General features: G+C 42.9%; 2 protein-coding genes across 3 annotated transcripts in view; one reads left to right on the top strand and one right to left on the bottom strand.

The window, feature by feature from the left end:
• Positions 1–431: 431 nt before the first annotated feature.
• LOC106628145 (inositol 1,4,5-trisphosphate receptor-interacting protein-like 1) lies at positions 432–2,334 on the bottom strand. Its single transcript, XM_014251876.2, has 2 exons — positions 1,834–2,334; positions 432–1,742 (listed from the first exon to the last, which is right to left on the bottom strand). Exons 1-2 carry the CDS (start codon positions 2,332–2,334, stop codon positions 432–434), a joined length of 1,812 nt encoding a protein of 603 aa, XP_014107351.1.
• A 15,506-nt stretch (positions 2,335–17,840) lies between these two features.
• RGS6 (regulator of G protein signaling 6) overlaps positions 17,841–22,767 on the top strand; it is a 262,870-nt gene continuing 257,943 nt past the window's right edge. The window contains exon 1 of one of the 2 annotated variants that reach the window (XM_088057285.1): positions 17,841–17,998. The gene's annotated coding sequence lies outside the window, so the exon portion shown is untranslated. The remainder of the gene's footprint in view (positions 17,999–22,767) is intronic. The other variant, XM_005522528.2, reaches the window with a different exon arrangement.

Below are 22,767 nucleotides of genomic sequence, written 5' to 3'. Positions count from 1 at the left end.
AAGGCTTGCTAATATAGCAGTGCTTACTCGCAGCCAGTCACAAATTCACAATTTGTGGAATTTACCAATATTCTAGGTCTGGTCGAGTTCAAAAAGAGCTTGCACAATCCACATACAGAATAGTCCAGTTTATTGCAGCAATAACAAAGAAGGTTGGAGATTGCTGAATGCACTAACTATTAGAGGGCATTAATATCTATAGGAAAAGCACTAACTAGCGTGTCCCAATATATATAGTAAATTCACTAACTAGAGGGTCCTAATATATATATATAGGAAATACACTAATTTCGGGGCTGTAATAAGTGTTGTAAATGCACCAGTTACAGGTGTTAATATGTACCGTAAATGCTAACTAACTACTGGAGGTTGATATCTACAGGGTCTGTCAAGAGGCCCCAAAAGCACAGCTCTGTGCAGGAGGATCCATTTCAGTGGCCGTAGATCAGCAGTTGTTTGAGGCAATGTAGCAGGCAAATGTACTCCTGCACGGCCTTCTTGTAGGCATTCGGACTGCTCGCCGGGGGCTGAAAGAGGTTGGGTGGTTCAGCCACGCGGAAGCTGGAGGGCAAGCTGATCTCCATAGGAAACCTCTCACTGCCTATGATGAAGTGGTGAAGTTGTTTTGTCTCCAGTGAGCAGTGGAGGTACTTCAGGATATCCATCAGTCTCCGTGTCAGGGAAACAGTGTTCAGGAGGTGCATCACCACCATCTTCAAGGCACAGTGGGAAAATCCTACACCCATCAGGAAGCGGGTAAGGAACTGCAGGCACTTGCAGTGCCAGCTGTCCTGGGGGGCCTGCCTGGAAATGTGCATGAAGAATTTTGCCTCTGCCACGGTGTAAGTCTTGGGCCATGTTGTGCTTGGGATACCTACTTCTGTAGGCTGCTGCCCACAAAGACATCTGTCTCCTTGCCGCACTCCAAACACCATCTCCACCATGAAGCTTTCCTTGTCTTTGCTGATCTGAAATTTACAGGAGCGACTGCAAGGCTGCAACATTAAATGCCAGTGGCAGGACTGAGGCAAAAGCAACCAGGCTGCTCGCACAAATCTGTAGAACCAGTGGATAGTTTTCTCCACATCCAGATAGGAGCCAGTGCAGAGGGTTTGCAGGAGGCTGGGGTCCTGCTTCCTTATCAGCTCCTCCTCAGAGTGGTGGAGGAAACATAGCATGCCCTCCCCCAGCTGCTCCCTCGTGCAAGTGCACAGCAGCTCCGTACAGACACAGAAGTTCCTCTGGAGCGTCCCTGCAGTGTCCAGCTCCAGGTGGAAGGCATGTCCTGGAGGAGGACTCAGGGGTACAAACACATGGTACACAACATCTTGTGTGTGGGGACTCCAGCCTTCGATGGCTTGTTGTGGCACTGGGTAGAAACAGTTGGACAAGCCTTGTCCAAAGGCGTGTGTGAGTTTGTCCATCAGGTCCATTATCAGCGAGCAACCTTTGTCCAGATCCAGAACAGGCAACTGGATGTGCACCTCTAAAAGGCCTCCAAGGTTCCCTTTGATATTGTGGTCAGTGTCTTCTTCGTTTGCGTCATGCTTGTCTTCTTCATTTCTGGCAGCATTGGTTTCCTCGCCCTTCTCACCATGGTTTACTTCTTCCTTTGCATCATCATTGCCTCCTTTGGCTTCATTTCCTGCAATGCTGTCTCCCTTGGCTGCAATATGGCTGCCTTCTTCGTTTCTGTCCTTATTATCTTCTTCCACACCTGCATCGTCGCTTTCTATTTCTTTCTTGCAACATTTCTTGCAACAATATTTAGTCCTTCTTATTCTTCAACTTCCTGTTCATTTCTGGCAGCGTTGGCTTCCTCACCCTCCTCACCATGGTTTCCTTCTTCCTTTGGATCATCATTGCCCTTTTTTCAGCATTGCTTTCTGCCTTAGCACTAACCTTGCTGCTTTCGTCATTTCCATCTGTATTGTCTTCCACGTCTGCATCATTGCTATTTCTTTCTTTGCAACGTTTTCCTTCTTCTTCTGCTTCTGCCAGAACTTCTTTCTGCACCAAGTTTCTGCTGGACCTTTCCTTGTGGCCACTGTTTGGATCACGTCTAATTTTCCCGAGTCCAAACCACAGCGCCAAGAGAAGGACAAGGATTCCAGCCATGGCCCAGAACTGCCAGAGGAGCAGGGCTCCCCAGGCCCCACCACTCTGCTCCAGGTTCTTCTGCTCCATCTCCTGAATCAGCTGAGCCATCTGCTGGTTCAGATACTCAGCACGCTGCTGCATGCGCTCCCGTGTGGCCTCATCCAGCCCGTCCCCAGCCTGCTGCGGGTACTGGATGAGGCCTTGCGCAAGCAAGAGAAGAAATGTGGCAAGCATGGCCTAAGGAGCTGAGCAGGGGTTGAGTGGGGAGGAAGGTACTGATAGGGGAAGTGGGGACAGGAGCCCCAGGGATTTGAAGGCAGGACAGAGGGGGCCAGGCAGCTGGCAGGCTTCGAGGCCTGTGCCACTGGCTTAGCAGCAGCAGCAGCACCGTGCCCTGCCAAAGGCACACCCGCCAGGGCCTGGCTTCTGGATGCCCACTGAGACCCGGCTCCCCGGGTACTCGTGTTTCTGCCGTGGGCCTCCTTTGGCTTTCTGCACAGCCTCCTGTCTGCGTGCACACTCGCCGCTCACCAAGGCTGTACTGGGCCAGCGTCACCTGCTGCTTCTGTTGCTGGCTGCCCCCATTGTGACACAGGTGCTGTGATGTCACAGGTGCCAGAGTGCATCCCGGCCAGACCAGCCCCACCCTCCATCTCTACCTCAGCCCTGGGACTCATAATGGCCCCGGGCAATCAAAGACCTGACACACACAAAGAGCAGACCGATGGGTCATAATGGAGCCTTGGGGGTTCCCTTGACAAAACAGGCAGAAGCCCCCCAGAGACTTTCCAATCTGAAATTGGGTGATACGGCCCATGAACGCTTTGTTGCTGGAAATCTCCAGCTGTGAGATGGAACCGGCTGCCTTGGTGCTGACACGTGTGCTTTGCGGGGGTGCTCTTGGGACCTAAGTGAGAGCCCTGGGTGTGTAATGGCGAATATCCTGGTGGTGACATGGGGCTTCTCCATGGCAGGATCTCTGTTGCTGCTGTGCCACTGCGAGAGGACCTTGATTCCCTGGAGACATTTCCCAGGGGTGATCAGCTGGTGTATGAGAGGGGAGGTGAATTCCAGTGGGCAGCTCCCACTGCTGACAGAGCAGTGCTCCGCATGTCCAACAAGTTAATTTCTGCGGTGCCAAAGCCCTGGAGAGTGTCTGGGATGAGAGGCCTGAGAGTCCAAGGGGAACATGGGGCAAAAATCACCTTTGTAGCCACCATGGTCTTCTGTGGCTGCTGCACCAGGGAGGCCATTGAGAGAGCATAGTCTGCTGCACCAGTATTTCCCTTTCCTTGCTGTGTCCCACATCCACCTCACTTTTTGCCTGTTGTATGAGGTCAGGTGAATGCTATCTACTTCCAATAGCTTTTGCCTTGTTTATCTGTAGCTGTGGAAGCCAAAGTCTTACTTAATCAACCAGTCATTTTATGTTAATTTCTTTGTTCCTGACCATCTGATTCTTTTGACTTGGAGTTTAGGGGAGAACATGGCTTGTGCTTAGCATTCCTTTATGTCCTGTATGGTCTCTGATGTTTCTGTTTTCTTATTACGGTATCTTTAGACCTTGCAGTGCAGAGTAGGAGTGGATGACAAACTCAAGGGTTTAGCAACCTTCATATACTCTTAGTGTTATCATGTTTTTGTGCTACTGCTGGGCAGCAAGCTAACTTTGAGAAATTGCCTGGATGGCAAAGAGGTGCTGTGGCATCTCTCATTAAAAATCTCCAATTGGTTCTCCTGAGGTTCTTTTCTGGTAGCACTACATCTTAGTTGGATGTTGGGGGCTGGTGTGGCTCAGCTTTAACTACCTGGCTTTTCCTGGATCCGGTCTGTTTATCAGGTTCTCTGAATTCTTCAATCCCAGATTACAATGTCACTGCTGGTGCACTTCTAACTGCTGATGACATCCTGACAACTCCATTTCTTGAGGCAGCCACAGAGCCCTAACAGCAGGATATGGAATAGAATAAGAGCCCATACCTACCAATGCTGCAAGACATTTTTGAGCATGGATCCCCAGGCCATGCAGACCTTGTCCAGGGTTGTGTGCTCCATTTGTTGTACAGGACAGTTCATCTGTTGTGCACAGCACTAAGAGGTGACAAATTTTTCCAACTGCCCCAGGGCAGTAGCATGGACATGTAGGAGAGTCTTATTTACAGCATCAGAAAAGCCAGAGCCCACCAGAGCATCAGTTCTGCTGTGGCACTCTCTGCCCATGATTCCCAACAAAGTGATGCAGAAAAACTCACAAACACAGCATTTGTTCTAGCACAACATTTATTGGCAACTTTGTCCCGAGGGAAGCTCCCTGAGAGAGCATCAGCAACTCCCTGAGCAAAAGGACTCTCTCAAATATGGAGGGAATTCAGTGTCCAGGCAGTACCATGAATCTTGAGTCCTAGGGTCCTTGCCATGGCCTCTTCAGAATTGTTCTGTACAAATAAGCATTGCAGACAGTAACTTGGTGTGGGGGAATAGGAACTATGAATTTTGTCTTTATGACCTGTATTTCTGTATCATGTATTTACTACATTTATTTACTCTGTATTTATGAGCCATAGTCCATATATGAACAGTGTATTCTGAATTCAGAATATGAATTTTGCAAACCTAGACCCAAATCTGTGTTTAGAAATGTTCTTACAATTTCTGGACTGTAAAGAAAATCAATGTGTAAGCTTTCCTAGTGCCAGAATTGAGACATGCGCTATTTTCTTGCCCCATCAGCAGCAGAGTTAGCAGTTTTCCTGCAAACATGATGCACATCTTCCCATTTCTTTTCAGAGAAATGCATCATTCCATGCTAACTATATGAAAGAAATAACTTACAGGACATGAGTGCCACAGTTGTGGCAGGAAGGAGACTATTACAGTTGGTTGAAAAACAGCACTTAACACAGCAAACGACAAAAGTGTTCAGGTGATCTCCTTTTATCTGAACTTTCCCACATTTATTAAGGTATCTGGTGAATAGAAAGCAAAGGGTGGTGCTGTGCCACCCTCCTATGATCTGTCTGAAGTCCTGACATGATATATAGGAGTGTCAGAAATGGGAGTCCATGTTTTTATCCAGATATAAAGGGTCAGAGCCAACCCTTGGTGATGGGGAGTAGGAGTGGGAGGACACATGAGCAGGGTAACATCTGAGGAGAGCAGGTGTATCATGACAATACAGAATGAATGAATGAATGAATGAATGAATGAATGAATGAATGAAGGAAAGGTGTCATTCAGACTGAACTTCAGTTAAGAGACTTAAGAACAGAACTACCTGCTTTTGAAAAATAAAAGTCAGGAAAAAAAATTATGGTGAATAGCATTGAATTTGCTTCCCAAAGAAAGATAGAATGAGAAATAGGAATCCTGATGGAACACAAAATTAGTTGTGGTCTTTATTTCTGGAGAGTTTTAATTACAATAAACAGCAGCCTACATGCAGTGTTCCAGATCTGTGAAAGCACAGGTATTAAGTAGGGATGCTAATTTCTTACAAAAGAAACATTGCAATTTTCTTCTTAAGAATGAAATTGTGCAAAACAGAAGATGATGGTAGCCTACATACATATATATTTCCAGAATCTGTAGTACCTGTTAAAACTGAGTCAGAAGCACTGAAGGAAGAAGAGACTGAGTAAAGCCTCTGATACTCTGGGAAGTTTTCCTAAAGGAGTGGTATTAACATGTATTGCAACAACCAGATGGTATAACATCTGTCAAATGAGTATTTTACTCTCCATTCTTTTTCACTGGCTCTGGATATTTTTCAGCAGTTGCTGTAGAAGTGTTCTCTGCATAAAAATTGTGGGATAGAGAACGGGTGGTTTAAGACTACAGAATGTTCCCATGGCCTCTATATCCTCCCCATGGTATTTTTCCCTGCCTAAGGCTGTTTAAAATCTTAATCTGGCTTGGACCAAAAATGCTTTCAGTGTGGAGATGTGTCTAGATGCTATATTAAAACCAGATAGTTTCCAACTATTTGAAACTTACTGATAAAGCAGGCTGCTAAAATATTGCCAAATATTTCTTCTTAAACTGCAATAGCTAAAACTTCAAGATCTGCATAGGAATATTTTTAGATGTTGGTCTTATACAGGGTTTAGACACTACAGTGGTGAAAAAACAACTTTAAGATGATCAGGTGAACACTACGTAGATATCTCTCTACAGTGAATTACATTTTAACCATGAAAGGATGGCCTAAGGCAGCAAGTGAATCAGTCAGGAAGACAAAAACTGAAGTTTTATTAGTCTCTCTCAGTTGTGTTTTCATCTCTCATATTTTCTTTGTGGTATCAGTTTTATGTTCTTGGAAGCTCCTTCTAAAATCCAGTAATTGTAACTAGCAATGCAGTGTACAGACACTGAAAACTCTCATCTGCAGGGTCAGTCACAGGGAAAAATAGTTTGATATTCCTGGCAGAGTAAACCTGCAGCCAGTGGTGTGTACAAAAAATATCTCTGAAGCTGGTCCTAATTTTTCCTGGTATAGTACTTCATGTTGCTGTATATGTCATGCATTAAACTGTTGGCCTCATGACCTTATTTTAGTGGTGGCTGCAAAGCTAGAAATCTTGGATTTTTTGGAATGTCTTACATGACATCTATAAGCATGTCGCAATATTGGGATATTTTTGCATTTTCCTTCATAATTTTTACAATTTTCTTTTAAAAATATGTAACAGGACAGGTCAAAAAAGAAGGTTTAATCGCCCAAGAAATAGGTGTGCATGGTTCAGCCCAGTCTTTTTATGTTTGGTATCTTCTCAGGTTTAGGAAACAATCCTGAAGGGTGATGGTTTGTGCAAAACTTCAGTGAGAGTTCAGAGTGCTTTGCAGACACAAGTGTCTGAGTTTCTTGTTCCATCATTTGAGTTTCTCCCAGCTCCCACCCTTTAACAGTTGTTCTGAGCTGGTTGTCCAGACTCTCACCAAAAGAAAGAAGAGGTGGTGTCAGCTTCAGAGGGCAACATATCCCGTCATCAAATCTGGATCTAAAATAGATAAGTTACTTCTCCCCGGGTGACTATAGAGGAAGTCTGGGAAATTGTCTTAGATGAGGACCTGGCTTTATGCCCATCAGAGGTCATGAGGTGAACCAGTCACTTTGTGTAGGAGAGAAGTCCTACTAGCTGGGTCCATGCACCATCCCCATCATATAACGCAGTCTTCAAGGCTGAGCTGGAGAATGAGCAGAGTATTTTTTTCAGTTTGTTTGAAATTAATTTCTGATAATGTAAATTCCTGTGAAATTGACTGGAAGATTAACATACACACTGGTCTAGCAAAGACCAAACAAGTGCCTTTGTTTTCAAAAGATGCATTGCCAGGGAAGACAGCGCAGAACCAAGGCTGGGTTTTGTCCCAGAGCATAGGTTTTTAAGCTGTAGATTAAAAATGAGAACTGCTGAAAATAATTTTTAAAATATTACTTAAAATATGTGGTCATGGGTTTATACATGGAAGCTAGAGGGGGTAGGAAGGAGATAAATATGTAGATTGAAGGCAGAGGTAGATGTTTGAGTTGCATCTAAATGAGCTAAAACCTAGTAGCCTGTTACAAATGCAGTCTTGGCCCCCTGTTCCAGCTGCAGTTGTCCTCATTACCTTTGATTTCCATTGGATCTGCCAGCCAGTGGGACCTGTCCTGTAGCTGTGTGGCTACTAGGTCATCTGATGGAAGTGCGGGGAATGTGTGTGGCCAGGCCTTGGATGAAGAGAGCATTCTGGTAGCAGATGACTCTGTTAGATAAGGTGTATATTGAACTAGTGCTCCTCACCTTGGCAGACTGGTGAGTTGGACTGATTGTTGGACACTCCATCCATGGTGGTAGTACTGGGTGAACACACAGCTCCTTGTAGATGTGGACAGGATGGTAAAATTTCTTCTTCATTGAGAGCTTTCAGAGTTACAAAGCAAAAAAAAAAAAAGCATGAGATCTAATAAAGAAGCTTGGCTGTCATTTCAAGGTGACAAGTGACCTCCCAGCTAAGCTATGTCTCCAAATGTAGTTGCTAGACTTTTGATTTGTTTTACTGTACTTGAACTATGCAGTTTGAAAAGACAATGTATCAGACATGCAGAAGCAATAAAGACTTAGCCTGTTCAAGTGGTATGTCCAATAGAAATACTTCTGGGGTTTCCTGATGATTCCAAAAACTGAATAGTTGAGCATCTAGGAGGAGAGGCATTTTTTTTTTTATATTCTGAAAGGGTGAGGAGGAGCAGCTGATCACAACAGGATGAATACAGCTGTTTTTTAAGCTTGTGTCAGTAAATTATAGCTCACAACCACATGAACTGATCTGTGAGTCTTTTCTAAATACGTTCTGTCTGTCATGAAGGGTATTATTTGTTTGGACATGTGATTTAAAGGAACAAAACTTAACATAAGTCACTGCTAATACAAATATTTTACTCAAAGTGAGATGGCTCAATTGAGTACTCAGGACTTTCTTTCTCCATCTTTCAGTACTTACACTTTCCCATGTGATATTGCCATCAGCTGCTGAGCTAAATGTGAAAAGAGCTTTTGGGAGGGAGGGCAATGAGAGACAGAGGCAGTATCTAACAGAGTTAGATACTGAGTTATTAATACTGTTAGATACAGAGTTATTAGTATACTCTGAATACTAATAAAAGTGCACCTCAGGGTATTTCCCACAATTATGTATTTGAATGAAAACATGAAATCTCTTTACCACTCTCCAATCTCCTTCAAAGCTGGAGTTCTGTTAATATTTTAAAAAAATCTTTTCGTGGGAAAAAAATATTAAAAAAAAAAAAAAAAAGAAGAAAGACTGAGTTTCAAACAACTCTTTTGCAGAAGGTAAATTGCGAACTTGTAAATATTTATACTGAAAATATGTGCTGAGTTACATTAGCAGACTCAGTTACAGATACTTCATTGCCAAAACGTAAGGATGAGTTCCATGAAGCTTCATGAGGATTGCTATAGGTCTTGTAGTACTCATTAATGAGTTGGATGATGACACAAAAAGAAACATTATTAAATTTGCAGATAATTTCAAGCATGAAGAGCCTGCAAGTATTGTAGAGGAGATGATTAAAATACAGTGGTCTTGGTAAATTGCAGGTATGATCTGAAAATTGTGGGTAGGATTCAGGATGAATAAGAGCTACATTTAGACAGGAACAAGAACCTGCAGAAGCACAGGACAGCAAGGAACTCTTCTCAAAACAATTCTGTGGGAAAATATTTAGCAGACTTCCTCGAACACAAATTGAACAGAATGAAATTATGCTGGGCTAGTGGAAAACAGCTGCCCTGGGCTGCCTTTGCAGGTGCAGAGTGCTCTGCTCAGCACTGGTGAGGCATCAGCAAAAGTGTGTACACTTGTGGACACAACAAAAATGTGAAGCAGCTGGAGGTGGTTCAGAGGAGGGCAATCAGAATGGTGAGGCATTCTAAAAATAAGCTGTAAGGAAAGAAAAGTTATAGTGTCTAATCTGACACAGAAAAATGGGTAAGAATGGGAAATTCTGCTCCAAAGAGAATAGTGGTAATCTGCTTTCTATAACGGAGGACAAGAAATAAAGGGCTCCTGTTTTAACGTGAGATTAATCTTCAACATCAGGATGAAACCTTGTATAGATAATACTTCACTAAATAGTAGAATAAACATGTCATCTCCAGTGCTGAATGTCTGTAAGAACTTGTAAATTTAGATATGGTTGAGCCTACCCTGAGCAGTCAGACAGACTCAAGTGATTTTTAGTCCCCTGCTAGGCTACAAATTTATAAGAAGCAGACCCCCACCTTCTACTGAATAATTTACACATTTAGGTAAAATTAACTATACTATTCTGAATGTGCATCATTGCAATCAACTTCTGAGGAATTTAGCCTCCAGTACCTACGAATGTAAGCAGGAGCAAATTGAAAATTTCAGAATTTGCAACTTGTCAAAATTTGGGCAGATTTTCACAGAATAGCCTATCCTTGTCACCAAGGCCCATCCCCCTGAAACATTTTTAACAATAGTCTCAAAACATGGGCAAATTCAGTTATAAAAATATATTTAACATGGGCAAAAGCCTTTTTTTCATCAAATCTTGAAGCTGGTTAAACTGATTTTGCTGAAACATTAAAAATAAAAGAAAAAAGGAAATAAGAATCCAGACTTTTACTGATCTATATAATGAAAAATTGTGGCCCAGGCAGTTGAAGATGGAAGATTCTCAACCATGTCTGCCACAGATACTTGAAAGAGGATTTGAAGATTTACTGTTTCATTATCATTTATAAGGCACTTTGAGATCCTGACATGATGTGTATTACATATTTTAAGGCTTTGTGGAGTTGTTATTGGCAATGCAGATTTAAAGCAGTTTCTTGGATAATTAAAGGAAAAAATAATTAAACTCTTTTTTTTTTTTTTTAAATAAGCTCTATACATGATTTTGAATTACACACTGTTAAACATTCTAGTTTAACAGAGCAGACCAGTTTGAAATGTGTTTAATTGAATTGGGCTGTATCTGTCTCTTTACTGTCATAGCTTTACAGGCTGAGCATTGAAGTAAGGACTGCATTTCAAGCAGAGAGCTGCTGGTGTTGTTCTGGCTGGAGAGGGGGAAGATGAGAGCAGAACTGAGCCCTGGAATCCATCTCATATTTCACACTGCTGAGATCTGCAAAACTGGCATCTGGATTCCTGGCTTTGTAGGGAAGGGAGATTCCCATACCTAGGAGAGGACAACAGCGTTCCAGTGAGACAAACCCTCTTATGGTCTTCTTGTGTCCAACAGAGAGAAAGAAAGAATCTTCTTGTCACAGCTATGAGCATCTGAGGTGGTGCTCCAGCTTTGAATCTCCAAGTGTCTTTTCCCACTGTCCCTACTGTGAGCCTAGAAAAATCAGGTTTCCTAGGCTAATATCTGTTTTTTGAGCCCTTCTGCCACCCACTCTTTTTAGTGAATGCTGTACAGCTGACCCCAGCTCACTCTTCCCTGTGCAGTACTTTCTCAGCAGTAGACAAGCTGGGACAATAATTGAAAATTATTATAAACATAATAAAGAAATGTTAATTGTCACTTGAATTTGAGGGCAAGTTTAAGGACTTTTCTTATGCAAAATGTAGAAATATTTGACTGCTCAGGTTTAACTGATGTTAATAGGAAAAAAATAAAAAGAAACAAAATGAAGTAACTGAATATTCACCAAAAGCATGTCAAATATTAAACTTCCCTGCCAAAACCAGAACATGCAGTGTGATGTTTAGCTACATAAATTAACCGAAGAGGGAGAAGTGATACCATCTGATTTAGATAAATCATCAACACCCCACACATTTTTTGTAACTATTAGAGAAAAGATTATATATACAAAAATGTCTGTGTACATAAAGTGAAGATAGATAGATAGATAGATAGATAGATAGATAGATAGATAGACAGATAGATAGATAGATAGAGAAACACAGAGACACACATTTCAATACTTGAACTGTGCTAGTGGGTACTATAAATCATTCAAGTGCAGAAAAGAAACATGGCTCATGGTGATGTTTGCGATTTCTTCCATATGGTAAATGCTTTTTCAAAACCATGAGATGATATTTTCTGCATAGTTTAATAAGACGCAGATAAATACTGATGAGAGAGGGATATAGAATACAAACAATATGATCAGGGCTATGAAAGGCACATCCTGCATCTCTCTGGATTTAAGGGTTTTTCTAAACATATTTCATGCCTTCCTCCACACTTCAGGTTCCTCATTCCCACTGAGCAGCAGTTCCCATCACAGCTTATGTAATTAATCATCATAAAATATATTTCAAACAAAACCAAGAAAAGTCCAAAGGAAACTTCTGCAATATCACAGAAGACAAAAGTCAGGAACGTTATGATGTACTCAATGTAAGTACTGTTTCTGCAGCATTTTCCAGACCAGCAGGTAAAGACCAGCTGGAGAAAACCTGAATTCTATGGGAATTCACATATTTCTGCCACTTAGTGCCATGAGTTTTCATAATATTTGGCTACCTGACATGGCAGAGTTTGAGGCTCTGCCATGTTCAGGAAAACTTTACAAGTTCAGATGGAGTGCAAGCAGAAGGCTGTTCTGGACTAAAGGAAAAAGAATAAACATTGATAGATATAAAAAACTGATCTGACAAATTAAAAGAAGATGTGGAGCGATCTTAGCAACTTATAGATATTATAGAAGAATATAAAATCCCTCTACAGCCCTCTCTTTAACACAGGAAAGTATGTGACCATGCTAATCTCCTCACTCAGCCAGTGCTCTGACTTGTTCAGATATGAGATTGCCGAGGTAGAAGAGAAAAGGATACCTCTGCTATGTTTGAGCAAGAACCTGGATATTGAAGGAATGGAGTCCCTCCTCTTCCGATTAGTTGTATTGCTCTTTGTCCATTTTGGGGTTCCAGGTAAGACAAAGTGAAGCAAAGCTTCCTACACAAATCTCTTTTCAATACTTTCAGCAAACAGGGTCTTCCAGACTTTCCTAGGTGGATTTACAAAGACTGTGAATTTTATGTTCCCACAGTGTTATTGATTGATAAAAATGAGCAAAAGAGCTGCTACTAATGCCTATGTCTTTAGCTTTATTAAAAAAACAAAACAACAAACTCTCAATACTTTTGGTTATGTGATTTTCCTAGATGCAGGATGCAAGTTCTTCCATGCCTAAAATTCCATGGCTTTTCCCCACAGTGATAACAAGTCACCAAGAAGTTTGTTGTAAATCACGCAAAATTTAAAAAGCATTAGAACGGGCACAAATTTAATGTTTGCAAAGGCAGCTTAAATCCCTTTGCACAAAGGGAGGAATTAAGTGAAGTTCAGCAAGGCATGCTGCCTTGCTGAATGGTTCCTATTAAGTTGTCTTTGTTCTTTTAGCTTGCATGATCCTTGTAGGTGTAGAAGTATACATTGGGCTTGACACTGTTTAAGTCAGGGCTCTGAAACTGCCAGTGTACATTACTTGCATTTTTCAGTCTGACATGTTCAATTTCTGTGAAACATGTTAACATGGATCAATGGAAACCTCTGTGGGCTGAGATCCCCACAGGAAAAATCTCTCTGTAGAGAAAGCACTCACACTCATATAAACCTGGCAGATATGGCATCATCTCCTACGCTACATTTCCTTCCTTGAAGGATATGCAGGAGGGACTCAGCCACAGCAAGGCTCCTCACACTTGACTCTTGAAGGATAAAATTTCCTGAGAATCTCTGAGATGGAGGTGGAAGGAAGAGACATCTTTCTGCAGACCTAGTGTGTTTTGGTGCTGCATGGCTGAAATACAATTTTTCTAATTGGTCCCCTTTTCTGCTGAATCCATATGGACCACAGCACACACAATAGAGATTTAGGGGATTTTAAAGCACGCTTTCATAAACCTAGGAATCACAGACGGGTACCATGAAACAGTATCTAAAATACCAGTTATAGAACCCAGTGAAAAAGAGAGCAAGCATCACTCAGTCACAACGACAGGAGATGCACAATAACTTTTTTCTTCTGGTAGATGAAGTAAGGAAAGTAAAACTAATGTCACCCCACAACTTGCTCCTGCTGAAAGCTGGCATGAGTCTGTACTGCCTGTAAATGTCAAAATTTTCTAGTCAAGCTAGCTACCAATTTCATACAGTTAATTGAATGTTTACAAAACAAAGGATCCTTCTGTAAAAGGCTCGGTAATTCAAGAGTGCCTCTGCAGTCTGATATAAAAAATATACCATGAAATAAACTAAGGGCTTTGAGCTGACATTTAAAAAAAATCTATAATAGGTGCCATAAAAGATGTGCTAAAACCTCTTTAAAACTACAAAGAAACTGTAACATGACTGCCTGAAACAAAATAGGAGAGAAGAATTAATCCACCCCATATCCATCCGCTAAATAAGGCAAGGCCTTATTTAGCTTGCTTTAACAAAATCTGTAAAGCCTATTGCTCTGCTCTTCTAATGATGTAGGCTAAGACACAGGAGATAAGAAAAGCCAAGACACTGAAAGCTGTTGTAAAACTAGGTCACTGTTAAATTAAACATTTTATGAAAAATTGGACCTGCCCTGAACAACTCTGAAAACCTCTTTGCTTTTTTCATGCTCTCTGCCAGAGTGAGACACTTACTCCTCTTTATTGCCTTCATGAGAAAAAGCAACACTTTAGTGACATCTCAGCACCCACCTCAAGCCAGCAGCTTCATTTTTTTCTTGTAAATAACAGCTATTGAATATTTATGAAGTATGTGCTACGGGGTAACACTCATTCGATCAACAATGCTGTTGGTTTGCAAACTGAAAGGAAAACACTGGTCCTACCTCAGAGCACTGCAGCCACTGCAGCTGCAGCAGCTTCTGCTTTTCTGAGCTTTTCAAGCACCGGGAGAGGAGGATGCTACTGGCAGAAAGTTAGCGATATCTATTCCTCCTTTTTTCAGAGGATCACAGGGGATCATGCTGTACTGTGGCTCTTTGCCATGTAAATAAGCTGTTGGAATACCCTGGAGACTCCGACTGTTGAGCTGTGAGTAAGAGTTAGCACAAGCCCTGTGAGCATGTGTGACTCTCGTGTCAGCCACTATATGCAGGGGTTCAAAGTTGTACATTTTGAAGCTGATGAAAGGACCTCTTTACAGCAACGAGGATAATACAGCTTTGGGAGAGCTTAACTAGGCATGGAGGAAGTTTTCTACTGCTGCAGTCTTTAATAGAAAATAGTTTTATAAACTATGTGGTTTTGTCATTGAGATCAGTCTCTGGGATAAAGAAAAGCTCACCAAATATTTTCAATAGGAAATGTTAGTGAAAATGAATATCTAGCTCAGGTTCTTCAGTTTTAGTGATGTATCATTAAAGACAGGTGATGTTCCATACGTGGTGTGGACCATGGTGGTCTCTTCTGGCTTTTAGATCTTATCATATAATACAGATGAAAGGGAAGAATAAAACTGCCCTCCTGGCCAGAAAAATGCATGGCTGTCCCTCCCCATGCATCCTTCTCCAGTGCTTACTGAGCATAGCAGTGTTTCAGATGCGAGGTCCTTTTCTCAAACATTGCTGTATGTGTGTAGTTCTACATCAACTTCAGATGTCCCACTGATCCAAACGGAACTGTTTCTGCATCTCTAATCACACTCATCAAACTGCTGGACTCTCCCGCTGGGAAAGAGGCTAAACTCAGAAATGATTGCTGTGATGAACCAAGTCTGACTACATTGTTTTCAGCATGAGGATCAATGCAAATACAAAGCTGGCTTGGTTTTATCGGGTTTTAATTATGTATCATTTATTTTAGTAGTTAATGCATGAAAGTAAAAAATGTTGCTATGCCATTTTTCTTCATATCATTAATTACTTCAAGGGACCAAAGAATCATTGTTACTTGAGAGAAGCCACTAGGCAAAGATTCATTTAATCATAGTATAAAATGGAGAAATAGGGCATGGAATATTATCCAAACCTGAAATACCATTTAAATTGTATTTGTTTATCATTTGTTTTTCCTTTTATTTGAATTTTTTGGTTACCATTTCTTCTGCTGAGCATGATTAAAATAAGCATGGAGGCCAATTTTGCTTTAATGTTTCCATTCAGCTTCCTTTCTCAACATCATGTGCTGCTGTAGTATGGTAATACTCAGGCTGTATATACTTCCAGAAACCATACTGGTAATTTCTTAGAATCTTAATGTTAATAGACACGTGAAATACTTTCTATCTATCTTGTACTTTGAAAACAGTATTTCTATAGAACTTGCATTTTAATCTGAGTTAACCTGATATATTCAAGCACTTAGATTTGTTGGGTACTGCATGCACACTCCTTTGAGGGAGCTGTGAGAACAAACACTGTGTAGAGTAGTCTTGAAACAGTTTTTCCTGAACAGACCTGATATAAGACACTGAAATATTTCATCGTTGATATTACATGTAGGCATATCCCAGCATAACTTGATATAACTATAAAGTGCTTTGCTGAGAATATCTCTAAAAAAGAAATCTTTATTTCTTAGGCTGCCATTCTCTCTGCCCTTTGCCAGACAATGTTGTGTGGCAAATAGTATATAACATGCTTGGGTTGATCCAAGGGCAATGAAAATTAGTTTAAATTCAAGCTTGATGTAAAGGGAAATGTTTTTTAGATTAATTTTATTTCAAAAAAGTATCCCAACCATATGCTGTGATGTTTGAGAGGTGCATTCTCTCTGAACAAAGCAATCAGGGAAGGTCCACCAAAATCAAAACATTTTAACCTGCCACAGAAGTTTTTAAATGCTCATAGCTGAAATATGAACCAAATCAATTGAATCAACATCCTGCAATTTTGAGATGCATCTTTGAGATGCAATTTTGAGTGTGACAGGGAACTAAATGTATAGTTGGTGTTGATGAAGGACATTTTAAAGAAGCATGTACAAAGTCTGCAAGTTAGAAACTGGCATTTGCAAGAAGACTAAGGAAGGAGTAGCCAGTGGAGATAAAGATGGACATATGGATCCAATAAAAATGGAAATGATGCACAGTTGAACCAGAAATATTTTTTCTTATTAATTTAATATTTGAATTGCTGCAGCAGTTTAGTGTACCAGGCATCACCAGAAATTGTGCTGGGCAGGCTACGGCCATAAAATAACAGGACATCCCTGCACATGACAGCTTCTGGTGTCTGTCAGCAGGCTTATGAAATATAAACCTGTTTTTGATAAGATCCGGGATGTTAGGAAATGGAGGGAACAGAGAAACCACACAAGGGCTTTTAAGGCAAGCTACACAGGTGGGTAAAGGAGCCTTTCCTCTGTGCAACTGACAGCCTCATTGTGAAGAGTTTCAACAACAATAATGAGTCTGATGCATGGGAACCAAACCTTGGAAATCCACAAATTTTGGCACAGAGATGGGCGTGGCTGCCTCCTATCTATGGTCTGCCCTAGTGCATCCCAGCAGAGCGATCTCAGACCTGAGGGTCAGTTTGGGGCAAGGTGGGCTTAACTTGCCTTCTAGAGAAAAAGGAATAAAAATCTCATCCAATAGAGAAGTCGGTGGATAATACCCCTCAAGAGGTATGCAAGCTACTTTTCCCACGAAGTTAATGTGTGGAAACTCATCCTAGCCAACAGCAATGTCTTTTGCCCATGGGACGGGTCTGTGTAAAAGAGCTGGGTCTCCAAGCTCTTTTGTTGGAGTTGTGGTGCCTGTTAAAATGGATGATAGTGTGCAGAGCCCAGGTGTTAGGGAATCTTGGCTGTTGGAGGAACGTGACCACGAGATGAGGCTTTCCCGGTTTCAGATGGAGGACTTTTGCCAAACACTTTAATTGCGCTACTCAACACATAAACAAGATTGCAAGAGAGCTACAAGGCTTGCCTTCGGCTCCATGCCTTTCTTCGGGGCTGCGCCGGGTGCCCCAGCAGCGGCCGGGATGGCGGGACACGGGGGCTGAAGTTCCCCCGCGCCACCGCCGAAGGGCAGCCGGCTCGGCACCGGGAGAAAGCGGCGCCGGGGCCGGGCGGGGGCGGCGCGCCCGGGCCGCCCGCAGCGGGCGCTGCGGCGGCGGGGCCGGGGCTGGGGCCGGGGCCGGGGCCGGGGCTGGGGCTGGGGCCGTCCCCGCCCGGCGAGGGCTCGGCGGAGGGTCGGGGGGGCGGCAGCGAGGGGCCGGGCCGGGCGGGGCGCGGTGTGCCCGCGGCGCTCTGGTCGCGGCAGATTCGCCCCGGCCGCCGTCCCCGCCGCAGCCTGAGGGGCGCTGAGGAGAACGGGAGGTTTTTGGAAGAGGAGCACGGAGGAGCCCCGGGCTGACCGGCGGCCCCGCCCGCAGGCTCACGCCATGCTGCGGGCGCTTCCTTCTCTCTGAGGAGAGGCGAAGGGGCGGCAGGGGACGGCGGCGGCGCGATTGCTAAGGTAATGGGAGTGGGCTGCTCTCCTCGCCTCCTTTTTCCTGCTTATCCGCATCTGTGTGGCGAGCGGTTGTCACTCGGCTGTGCCCTGGCAGCGGGATCCCGGTGCCGGTCCCGCCGCCGAAAGCGGAGCCCCGAGCCGCCGCGGTGGGAGTTCGCTCCCCGTCGGTAGCAGCGGACAGGTGCAAGGCGGGTGTGTTACGTGTGTGTGCGCGTATGAGGTGCCCGGCCGGGGGAGGCCGTGCCCTGCCCGGGCCGTGCGGACCCCCGGGAGCACCCTGGCTGCGGTTCGCCCTCCCGTGGGGTCCCGAGGAAGGCGGCCCGGCCTGGGGTCCCGGCGCGGGAGCTGCCCGGGCGCTGTCCGGGCGGTGCGGGGGTGCCCAGGCCCCGCGGGAGCGGCTCAGGGGACGCGCTGTCCCGGCAGGTGTGAGGGCAGCGCACGGGGAGCCGGAGCTCGCTGGGGACACGGCACAAGTTGTGGTGCCCAGAAACCGCAGGCCTTTCCGGGCAAGGACGAGGAGGAGCAAGCGCTGGGGTAGAGCTTGAAGGGGAGCTGGTGCCCTGTGGGAAAACTTGGAAACTGTTTCGCTTCGGTAGCGTATTGCAATAATACACTTCCATCCGCCGACGAAGTGCGTTTGCATGAAGACAGATTGGTGTGTGAGAGTAAAGCTGCCAGGCACTCTCCTCCCAGAATCTTAATCTCCCCGGTGACACTGAAAGCATCTTCTTAGTCACTAGATGTGATGGCTTAAGTATAGAAGTGGATTGCAGGGCCAGTAAGAAGCTTCAAGTGGTTTTGGGTTTTTTTTTTTTTTTTTTTTTTTTTTTTTTTTTTTCCCGAGGAAGATGCTGGTTTTTGTATAAATAACGGCACGCTGCCGCTTGTACGCTGCAGACATAACAGCAGCCAGGGCTGCCGCTCCGAGGAGCTGACTACGCCTGTGGCTCTGAGCTTGGCGTCCCGTCTGCCCCGAGCTGCCCTCGCTAGGGCAGCCTAGGTAAGTCGGGGCTTCCTTCAGCTGACCTGTAAGGGACTTGGCAGAACTGCATCCCAGATGTAGCCTGTGTGCTACATGATGCTTCCCTGAAATTAAAGATATGCATAATTTGCTCTTGATTGAATTTTATTTGCTGACTGCCAGTGCGTAGGGATTGGAAAGCAGGAAAATCTGTCTTTGATCAATAAAGTCATACTGTAAAACTCACTTTTGTGTTGGCATGTTGCAGCCGATATTGGTGGTTTCCCACCCTAAAGAAAGCTACTTTTCTTCTGTGTTTTTGGAGGAAGTGCTTTGTGAGTTGTTAGTGTGGAATTTTTTTTTTAATTTTTGAGTAGAAGTATATTTGATATAAGTTTCCTTTTTTTACTTTTATTTTTTTTTATAATTCCAGATTTATTCTAATCTTGCAGATCAGGAAAACTAGGAATTGTTTACTGTGGGGTTATGATCTATAATACTTCCTCACCAACTGATTTGGAGCACTTTCAGTATACTTCCTTGCAAATCTGTTTTAAAAAGAGGTCAGATGTTGAAAAGCAGTTATTGACTTGGGGGCATATTGTTACAAGCACAGAATAATAGTGTTCATTGCTTGAATATGTGTGTGAAATGCTGAAATAACTGTTTAGACTCAGCCAATGTTGACTTTATTTTTAGATGAGCTGTTCCTTTTTCTAATGCCCTGACTGATAGAACAATTGATGACAAACATTATAATTTCCTTCCTAACTGACTACAAATGTGACGGATTAGACAGCCCTTCTTTTTCCTATTCTGAACGGTATTAGAGGGAAAAACAGAGATTTGCTACACACCTTACACTAATGTTTATATTAATAGACGATTGCTTTTCACCTGATTTTTCTGTTTTTTTTCCTTGCTACCCTTCCCTTCTAAGAAAAGTTGCAATAGGTTGCTGCATAGAGTGATTGTCAATGCTGCTTAGTTTAGTTTCTCTCTGACAGTTCCTGTGATGCAGGTAGTACAGATACCTGTTTTAGTCAATGATGTACATGGATAAGAGGGAAAGGTATGTCCTCTTAAAGCAGCAGTTACCTCCTTGCCAACCACTTACAAGGTGTTTCAGTGTCTAGCATGTAATTCTGGTGAGCACACTGGTATGGCAGAGGTGAGCAGAGCACTTTTCATCTGTGGCAGTAACTCTGCTTTTGTTAATGCTTCTGAGGCAGCTGAGGAAAGCTGAATGTATGGAGAGGAAATGCTAGGCTATGTTGTCGTCCATTCGAGCAGGCAAGAAGGGGAGAAAAGGAGAGGGCAGTCCTGTCCCAGCAGACTGCAGCAAACTAACAGATGGCAGGGAAAGAGAAGAAGCTAATATATGTGGAGTAGCAGGAAGAGAAAATAGCTGCAGTGTGTCATTTTAACATGGCACGTTGGGATGCTGTGATAGTCTGTGGTGAAACTTCAGGATCTTGCAGTGCCATGGCTCAGACTTCCTAACAGAAATACAAGGGTGTTGTGGGGTGATGACGTTTTCTTTCCTAGATAACAATATGAGTTTTCAGCTTTTTAAGAACAAGGGATAATTAATGTGGGGGATTTGGCTGGGTATACTTTTGATATATAAATCAAACACTCCAGTTGTACAGTGGCAGCAGAACAAGCGTGGACTGCTCTTCTCATGCCCAATATTACAAGAGTACAGTTTTGCCCTTATGATGGGTTATTGTGTTGTTTGTGCTCATTACCTGGAGCTTCAGTTTCTGGAAGAACACCTTGGCTCCCTGGAGGAGAGACTGTAGGAACAAACATGTCCACTTCACTGAACAGCCCTGGGCTGTTTCAGGTAACAAATATTGCACTTAGTTGTCAGAACTGAAGTGCTCCTGTTTTCTCCTGGGACTCTTCTCAACATCTTCATGGCTGCATTATTATCTATGTCAATTCACACCGTGGCATTATAATTACAAAGAAAATCTGGGTAGAATAAGGAAATGACGTTGATGATTTGGAAGGGTTTTTCTTTATGTCAGACTTTGAACTTCTGTCCCCAATGTGGTGTAAGATAGCACTCTGCTTTCTGAGGTATCAAGCAGCATGATCATCAATCATATCATATATGATATATGATCATGTATGATCAAGCATATAATATATGAGTATCAAGCATAGCCCTGAGCTATTACTGATTGTAATAGTGCATTTAACCCTGTTCATTTGAAGCTTGGTCTGCATGAGACAAGCCTGACCAGAGCTGTGCTGGCCAAGCACATTTCAGAAACTTCTAGGTGGCTGTAGATAGTGAAGGTAGTTTTTTTCAGAAGCATCTGGTCAGTTGCTTTGTTCCTGTGGAGTTACATGTCTGACTTCCTCCGCTACAAAATTTCCTCTTTGCATCTTTGACCACTTAAATATAGTTGCACATGTCTTCATATTCTGAATTATTATGTTCCTACATCTCTAAATCTATTTTTAAATGCAATTTCTGCCTCCATTCTTAATATTTTAACTTTCTGTCTGGTGTCTGTGAGAACAATTCTTGCATTTTGGTGGTGGTGGATTTATGGGGATTTAGAGGTGGCTAGAGTACTTTGAAAAATTTGATGTATCTTAATATCTTTGAAAAGATAATAATAAATACATCATGGATAGTTCTAAACTGTTTGATTGCAACTTTCCCTCAATAATATAGTGGCTTTTAAAATTTATTAAGGATGATATTAGTGTTAGTGTATCCACAGTGTTTTCTTAATCTATATAAATTTTACCATGAAAAGGCGTTTCCATGATTTCAGTTAGTGTTTCCAGCATATTGTGGTGACTGAAGAATGAGCTGATTTCTGTTGTTGTGCTCTATCTATGAAGAGGAGCAAGAAAGAGGAGGTAATTTGTGTTTTTCTTGTTGGTTGTCAAGCTCTAGAAAGATTGTGGAATCAAGAGAGTCTGCTGCTACCCACTTACGTTGCATCAGATCTCATACTATTTTTTAACATCTCTGTGGCGGGTGGCAAAGAATGTGGAGAGAAGGAAAGAGAAAAAGATTAAAATTTCAGTGAGCAGTAAGGTTCTGACACTCTGACATCCCAGGAGCTCTGCAGTCGTGCTGGAAACATCTCTGTGTTCCCAGAGTCAGCAGCACAGGTACTGCCCTTTGCCTGCGGAGGGGTGGTGGGCACCATGAGGCAGCGAGGAGGAATTAGTGCTGCATTCTGCAGGAATCTTCAGTTACACTTTATAAACATGATCCCGATGGGAAAGGACAATATGTCATCTTTTTCATTGTGCTTATAGGACCTGGCATCAGCAGTGAAAGGTTTGGGGGTTCGTTCAAGATCCTCACACTACAGGCCTACTATGCTATGGGGATATGTGTTGAGCAAAGGATGTCCAGTTTATTGCTCTGTCATTTGTTTTGTGAATGTGGGAAGTCACTTAATTTCATGGTGATTTAATTTATCATTTTACAAAAGAAAATACTATTTTCCTGTGTCACAGATGAGCAACCAGTTTTAGATTGTGTTCATCAGTGTAAGAGCAATCTGGCAGAGACATGTATTAGCTCAATTAAACCGTCTTTATAGGAATATTATAGTATAACACTATATAGTATAGCAGTAGTCAAGTATATTAGTATTTATGGTGTATGTAGCCTGTATTGGTATTTGTAGCAGTCCAGTTACAGCATTGTGAAGTTCAGGTTAAATAAACCACAGCACTGGGATTTGTAGGCTTTGCTGAACTGTGTGGATGTGTGGTGTGTGGACTTGAGCTAGCTAATTCAGGAGTGGTTTAAGTGCTTTTTTACATT

Source organism: Pseudopodoces humilis, chromosome 7, assembly GCF_049639895.1.
Source record: "Pseudopodoces humilis isolate 2021_Gansu_Grassland_sample_001 chromosome 7, ASM4963989v1, whole genome shotgun sequence".
Lineage (NCBI taxonomy): Eukaryota > Metazoa > Chordata > Aves > Passeriformes > Paridae > Pseudopodoces > Pseudopodoces humilis.
The sequence above is the reverse complement of the archived record's forward strand: the minus strand, read 5'-3'. Positions and strand labels throughout refer to the sequence as shown.

Bases quoted from the DNA above. Each gene is read 5' to 3' on its own strand.
- LOC106628145 (XM_014251876.2), bottom strand. From the start codon at position 2,334: ATGCTTGCCACATTTCTTCTCTTGCTTGCGCAAGGCCTCATCCAGTAC. The intron at 1,743-1,833 runs GTGAGGAGGGTG...AAATGTTGCAAG, and splicing joins AAAGGAAGAAGGAAACCATG to AAAGAAATAGAAAGCGACGA.